This window comes from Salvelinus sp. IW2-2015, linkage group LG14, assembly GCF_002910315.2.
Source record: "Salvelinus sp. IW2-2015 linkage group LG14, ASM291031v2, whole genome shotgun sequence".
Lineage (NCBI taxonomy): Eukaryota > Metazoa > Chordata > Actinopteri > Salmoniformes > Salmonidae > Salvelinus > Salvelinus sp. IW2-2015.
This window is the reverse complement of record NC_036854.1, coordinates 37,469,708-37,477,249: the sequence shown is the minus strand read 5'-3', so window position 1 is coordinate 37,477,249 and position 7,542 is coordinate 37,469,708. Positions and strand designations below refer to the sequence as shown.

The window sequence follows — 7,542 nt, the reverse complement described above, 5'->3', positions numbered from 1 at the left end:
ACATTGTAGAATAATAGTGAAGACTTCAACACTATGAATGACACATATGGAATCATGTAGTGATAAACAAATCAAATATATTTTAGATTTTAGATTCTTCAAAGTAGCCACGATTTGCCTTGATGACAGCTTTGCACACTCTTGGCATTCTCTCAACCAGCTTCACCTGGAATGCTTTTCCAACAGTCTTGAAGGAGTTCCCACATATGCTGAGCACTTGTTGGCTGCTTTTCCTTCACTCTGCTGTCCAACTCATCCCAAACCATCTCAATTGGGTTGAGGTTGGGTGATTGTGGAGGCCAGATCATCTGATGCAGCACTCTATCACTCTCATTCTTGGTCAAATAGCCCTTACACAGCCTGGACGGTGATTGTCGTGCTGAAAAACAAATGATAGTCCCACTAAGTGCAAACCAGATGTGATGGCTTATCGCTGCAGAATGCTGTGGTAGCCATGCTGGTTAAGTGTGCGTTGAATTCTAAATAAATCACTGACAGTGTCGCCAGCAAAGCACCCCCACACCATCACACCTCCTCCTCAATGCTTCACGGTGGGAACCACACATGGAGATCATCCGTTCACCTACTCTGCGTCTCACAAAGACAAGGTGGTTGTGACCCAAAATCTCACATTTTGACTCATCAGACCAAAGGACAGATTTCCACCGGTRTAATGTCCATTGCTCGTGTTTCTTGCCCCAAGCAAGTCTCTTCTTCTTATTGGTGTCCTTTAGTTGTGATTTCCTTGCAGAAATTCGATCATGAAGGCCTGATTCACGCAGTCTCCTCTGAACAGTTGATGTTGAGATGTGTCTGTTACTTGAACTCTGTGAAGCATTTATTTGGGCTGCAATTTCTGAGGCTGGTAACTCTAATGAACTTATCCTCTGCAGCAGAGGCAACTCTGGGTCTTCCTTTCCTGTGGCGGTCCTCATCAGAGCCAGTTTCATCATAGCGCTTGATCTGTTTTTGCGACTGCAGTTGAAGAAACTTTCAAAGTTCTTGAAATGTTCCGCATTGACTGACCTTCATATCTTAAAGTAATGATGGACTGTCYTTTCTCTTTGCTTACTTGAGCTGTTCTTGCCATAATATGCTATCTTCTGTATACCACTCCTACCTTGTCACAACACAACTGACTCACTCAAACAAAGAAGGAAAGACATTCTTAATGCACACCAGTTAATTGAAATGCATTCCAGGTGACTACCTCATGAAGCAGGCTGAGAGAATGCCAAGAGTGGGCAAAGCTGTCATCATGGCAAAGGGTGGCTACTTTGAATTATCTCAAATATAACATTTTTATTTGTTTAACACCTTTTTGGTTATTACATGATTCCATATGTGTTGTTTCATAATTTTGATGTCTTCACTATTATTCTACAATGTAGAAAATAGTACAAATAAAGAAAAAACTATGAATGAGTAGGTGTGTCCAAACTTTTGACTGGTACTGTATATTTTTTAATTGATCTAACACATTTCCCTATGTGTGTTTAAAATTGTAAGTAAACATCTCTGGTCAGGTCATGTGGTCAGGAAAAACACCTGGGCCTGTTTATAAAAAATGTGCTGTACTTTAATGTATGCTAGTGCTGTAATTCTGGTGCTGCAATGTTCTGTACTTCAATGTATTCTAGTGCTGTAATGTTCTGTACGTCAACGTATTTCACTGCTGTAACGTTCTGTACTTCAATGTATTCTAGTGCTGTATGTTCCCTGTACTGCAATGTATTCTAGTGCTTGCAATGTTCTGTATTCAATGTATTTCTGTTCTGTAATGTTCTGTACTTCAATGTTTTCTAGTTCTGTTATGTTTTTTTTACTTCAATGTTATTCACTGCTGTAATGTTTGTAAATAAATGTATTCTAGTGCTGTAATGTTCTGTACATCAATGTATTCTTTCCTCAATGTATTCTAGTTCTGTAATGTTATGTACTTCAAATGTATTCTAGTTCTGTAATGTTTTGTACATCAATGTATTCTAGTTGCTGTAATGTTTGTACATCAATGTATTCTAGTGCTGTAATGTTCTGTACTTCAATGTTTCCTAGTGCTGTAATGTTCTGTACATCAATGTATTCTAGTGCTGTAATGTTCTGTACATCAATGTATTCTAGTGCTGTAATGTTCTGTATTCAATGTATTCAGTGCTGTAATGTTCTGTACATCAATGTATTCTAGTTCTGTAATGTTCTGTACTTCAATGTATTCTAGTGCTGTAATGTTCTGTCATCAATGTATTCTTCCTTCAATGTATTCTAGTGCTGTAATGTTCTGTACGTCAATGTATTCTAGTTCTGTAATGTTCTGTTTTCAATGTATTCTAGTGCTGTAATGTTCTGTACATCAATGTATTCTTCCTTTCAATGTATTCTAGTTCTGTAATGTTCTGTACTTCAATGTATTCTAGTTCTGTAATGTTCTTTACTTCAATGTATTTCACTGCTGTAATGTTCTGTACTTCAATGTATTCTTAAGTTCTTCAATGTTTTCTAGTGTGTAATGTTCTTTACTTCAATGTATTCTAGTGCTGTAATGTTCTGTACTTCATGTATTCTAGTGCTTGTATGTTCTGTACTTCAATGTATTCTAGTGTGTAATGTTCTGTACATCAATGTATTGTTCTTCAATGTATCTAGTTTGTAATGTTCTGTACTTCAATGTATTCTAGTGCGTAATGTTCCTGTACATAAATGTATCTAGTTCTGTAATGTTCTGTACTTCAATGTTTCTATGTGCTGTAATGTTCTGTACTTCAATGTATTCTAGTTCTGTAATGTTCTGTACGTCAATGTATTTCACTGCTGTAATGTTCTGTACGTCAATGTATTCTAGTGCTGTAATGTTCTGTACGTCAATGTATTCTAGTTCTGTAATGTCAAATCAAATCAAATCAAGTTTATTTTATATAGCCCTTCGTACATCAGCTAATATCTCGAAGTGCTGTACAGAAACCCAGCCTAAAACCCCAAACAGCAAGCAATGCAGGTGTAGAAGCACGTGTGCTGTACTTCAATGCATTTCAGTGCTGTAATGTGCTGTACTTCGATGTATTCTTCCTTCAATGTATTCTGGTGCTTTAATGTTCTGTACCTGAAAGTTCTTGGCCATAATAGTCTTCCTGTCATCTTCTACCTGTCTGAACTTGGTCCGGAGCCCTTTCATCTGATTCTCCATCTTCATGACATACTGGAAGTCCCTCTGAGTCCGTAGGTTCAACACCTCAATGGACTGGGACATGTTCTGCACCTGGACCAGAGTAGGGTAAATACTGTATATGTTGTAACAGAGATGTAGAGACATACATGTCATGGATATCAAKGTTTTATGAATACTTTATGAATGTTACATACCATCATCGTAAGTATAGTTTTACAAACAAGACAAACACATGTCCAACAACCATCTGAAAGATGTTCTGCACCTGGACCACAGCAAATAAGACAAGCACATCTTGCCTGGTCCAAGATCTGTTTGTGTTGTGCATGTCAATGACCATAGGAGCTGGCAAGACAGCAGAAACATATCTGGGACCAGGCTAAATCAAATCTATACAACCGTCTCAAACATGTCTGGGCCAACACGGACTCCTGAACTGACTCCTAACTTGAGATCCTTATGTTAACTCGGATTTAGGTGTAACATTCCCATTCTCCCATTGACAACAAAGCATGGCTTACAGTCTTTTCTTTATAATTGCTAACAAGCGTTTACCTATAGTTAAGGTACTTTTGATAAACTCTTAACACAGCAACACACCTATGTCACACAATTAGTCAAATAGTTCATTTTCTGCTCAAAACCAAATTTTGTTCATTAAATACCAACTCTACATTTCAAAATGCAAAAAAACTTTCTCTACGTACACTAACTCTATCAAAACACGGCAAACCCGACTCAATATCTAATCATTCTGTCAAAACACTAGCACATGTTTTCTATCCAAGAGGAACATATAGTCAATCATAACACAACGACTATCAAAATACTAACAGTTGATGGCATTACAAAAACTGCAATACTTTTCATGTTTCAGAACCTGCGGACAATAGACAATATGAAATCCATTGTTCTTTATAATTCAGTTTCCTTTTACTGTAAACCACTCTACATTTTTTGGTTGAGTGTCAATTGTGTGCATTTTTGGCAACATACTATCTAAAAGTGAATGAGTCATCTTTATTTTATAGAATGTACAAAAGAATAGTAAGTGACAGAATAAGTGACAGAATTGCTGCAGTAAAAGCGTTATTAGRAACATGTAATTGCTGCCAGTGATCAACAAAAAATCCAAGATACATGGCTTTCAGTTCCAAATGTGTACAAATAAAACACATTTACAGTAAAAAAGGCACAGAAGGGCAAAAACACAAAAATGCACAGTCCTGTTCTAATCTATACGATCTTCAGCATTTGGCCACATGTTCTCGTCCACATCACATCTTATGTCGTCTCTCGCTATGCACCTTGGATAGAAACGCTTGGCCTGCCTTATCCATCCCTGGCAGTCTTCAGCTGAGATGTCTCTGCAGCCGGCATCCATTGCATCCAGGAGGGACATTTGGTCATGTGGCCGATGATCATACCCTTTCCACCTCCAGGCAGAAAAAAATTCCTCAATGGGGTTGAAGAAAGGTGAGTAGGGGGGAGYAAAAGGGAAACCATTCTTGGATGGGCTGCAYACCAGTTTGTGATTGCATGTGAATGGTGGAATGCTACATTGTCCAATGCAATCACAAATGTCCTCCTGTTTCCTCCCACCTGTTCCCTTTCTGCTTCTGGCACCTGTTGTTGGTGGAGGTCATCTCATAACAAAAGAAGGCGCTCACTGTTGTAGGGACCAATCTGGCACTTCTGCAGGACCAAAGCAGCACTTGAGACTGCAGCACACATTGTGATATGTGCTCCTCTCTGACCCGACACATCAACGGTGGCCCTTTTCCCGATGATGTTTCTTCCCCGCCGACGTGTTTTGCCAGGTTAAACCCTGCCTCATCTACATAAATGATTTCACATGGGGTCTGATTAGCCTCCAKCTCCATGACTCTCTGAAAGAAATCAAACACAGTATGTGTCAATGCTTTTCAGTATGTCCTACTGTAACCCATGTTTACATGTAGAGTAGCATAAGGTAAAACTCACTATAGAACAAGACATATTGGATAGACACCATACTTGGACGTATTGGTGCCGGAGTTCCTTGACCCGCTCACTGTTTCTTTCAAAAGGAACTGTGTACAACTGTTTCTTTCGAACTCTGTGTTTGGTCAGAGTCCGAGCAAGCAATGGTAGTCAGGCTGATGCTTTCCACATTGTGAAATACCAGGTTGTCCTCTACAATTCTGGTTTGAATTTCTCTCAGTTTTATTGCATTGTCAGCAATGACCAATCCTACAATGGCTCTTGGTCTTCACTGAGGAGCTTTCCTCTTCCCCCAGAGGGAGGAAGACGTTGCATCCTGTAGAGGAATAAAAATACAACATATGTATTTGCATTGGGGCTGCTGCCCTACAGTTACTGTGGGACATAGCAACAGTAATGATAGAAGAAGCCTTTGTGAAATGCATTACTTACCTGTTGGTTTGTTGAAAATTCCAGATAATGGAAGCCACGGTTGAACGTCTGAGATTAGGCTGGACTCTTTCACTAGCCTCTCTCAGTGATAGACCATGGTATTAGGCTGGACTCTTTCACCTGCCTCTCTCAGTGATAGACCATGGTATTAGGCTGGACTCTTTCACCAGCCTCTCTCAGTGATAGACCATGGTATTAGGCTGGACTCTTTCACCAGTCTCTCAGTGATAGACCATGGTATAGCTGGACTCTTTCACCAGCCTCTCTCAGTGATAGACCATGGATATTAGGCTGGATCTCTTTCACCAGCCTCTCTCAGTGATAGACCATGGTATTAGGCTGGACTCTTTCACCAGCTCTCTCAGTGATAGACCAAGGTATTAGCTGGACTCTTCACCAGCCTCTCTCAGTGATAGACCATGGTATTAGGCTGGACTCTTTCACCAGTCTCTCGTGATAGACCATGGTATTAGGTGACTCTTTCACCAGCCTCTCTCAGTGATAGACCATGGAATTAGGCTGGACTCTTTCCCAAGTTCTCTCAGTGATAGACCATGTAATTAGGCTGGACTCTTTCACCAGCCTCTCTCAGTGATAGACCAAGGTATTAMGCTGGACTCTTTCACCAGTCTCTCAGTGATAGACCATGGTATTAGGCTGGACTCGTTCACCAGCCTCTCTCAGTGATAGACCATGGTATTAGACTGGACTCTTTCACCAGTCTCTCTCAGTGATAGACCATGCTATTAGACTGGACTCTTTCACCAGTCTCTCTCAGTGATAGACCATGGTTTATCACATGGTCTATGATGGTGGCTCTTATTTCATCAGTGACAACAGCTCTTACTCTCCTTTGAACACCACCACGCATTCTTACTCCTCTCCCCCTACCTCTCCTTTTCCCTTGTCATGGTCCAACTACTCCTCTGCCTGGTCCAGCTACTTCTCTCCCTGGTCCAACTACGCCTCTTCCTTGTCCAGACATTATTTTTTCTCTCTCTGCTCCTCTGTGTTGTTCTGTATCCACATTGAACAAAATCAATCCAAAGAGTCCCCTTTTTAACTGTGTATGTCCATGTAATTGAAAGAACTCCAACACCTTGCTATGTCTCCGATTGAGATTGGAATCAGCTGTGGTTGGTGTATTTTACACAACTTACAGTAAATCAGATATTTCAATGTTTCAATGATCTGTTCATTCAAAAATGCTTATCAGCTGTTTCAATACAGCTTTTGAGCTGCTGTTGTTGCAGAAGTAGAGGCTTTATACTATATTTAAGGTTTTGAACATTAGGTCTTCATTTCTGGCATGCTGTGTGCAAGCATTTGTAAATAAGACAAGAAAGATCCATCATTTTGGTATTGGGTAAGCTTGTATGTAAAGAAAATATAAGCATTTTAGAAACCTGTTAATTGACTGCATATTCTGTGAAAACAACATGACTTGTGTTAATGGGATGGTGTACAACAGATGGATGTTGTGCTAATTGTGTTTAGAGTTTTGAAAATGTGACGACAGATTGGACAAAAGGATGTTAGCGATTGTAAAAAAAAAAAAAAATGTCATGTATGTGAAAGTACATACACACATCTCAGGAAAAGTTGGAATTCAGACCTGTTTGAAAACTCTATTTAAACATATATCCCTACACATGAAATGGATGTTGAAAAAAATAAAATAATAATATTCAAGACATTATCCATCTGTGCCTTACTTTTCTTATATTTATACCATGTTGAAGCATTGAAAAACATGAATCACAAGTTAACAACACGATCCTCCTCAACAGACAGCAAGAGATACAAAATGATGCCTACATCTGCATATTAATAATACGATTAGCTTCTCCTCCCATATGATTAACAACCTAGCCATTCATCACACACACACAGGTATAAATMACATTCTCTTAAATCACTCTACTTATGCGCTGGCATCGCAGAGGTCCAGTAATGTGTATGAT

General features: G+C 39.5%; 1 protein-coding gene across 2 annotated transcripts in view; it reads right to left on the bottom strand.

Annotated features, from left to right (window-relative positions):
• olfm3a (olfactomedin 3a) overlaps window positions 1–7,542 on the bottom strand; it is a 52,275-nt gene that overhangs the window by 10,374 nt on the left and 34,359 nt on the right. The window contains exon 3 of one of the 2 annotated variants that reach the window (XM_024000751.3): window positions 3,140–3,253. In XM_024000751.3, the coding sequence (XP_023856519.1) occupies window positions 3,140–3,253 (114 nt within the window). Of the gene's footprint in view, window positions 1–3,097; window positions 3,254–7,542 lie in introns of both variants that reach the window. The other variant, XM_024000750.3, reaches the window with a different exon arrangement.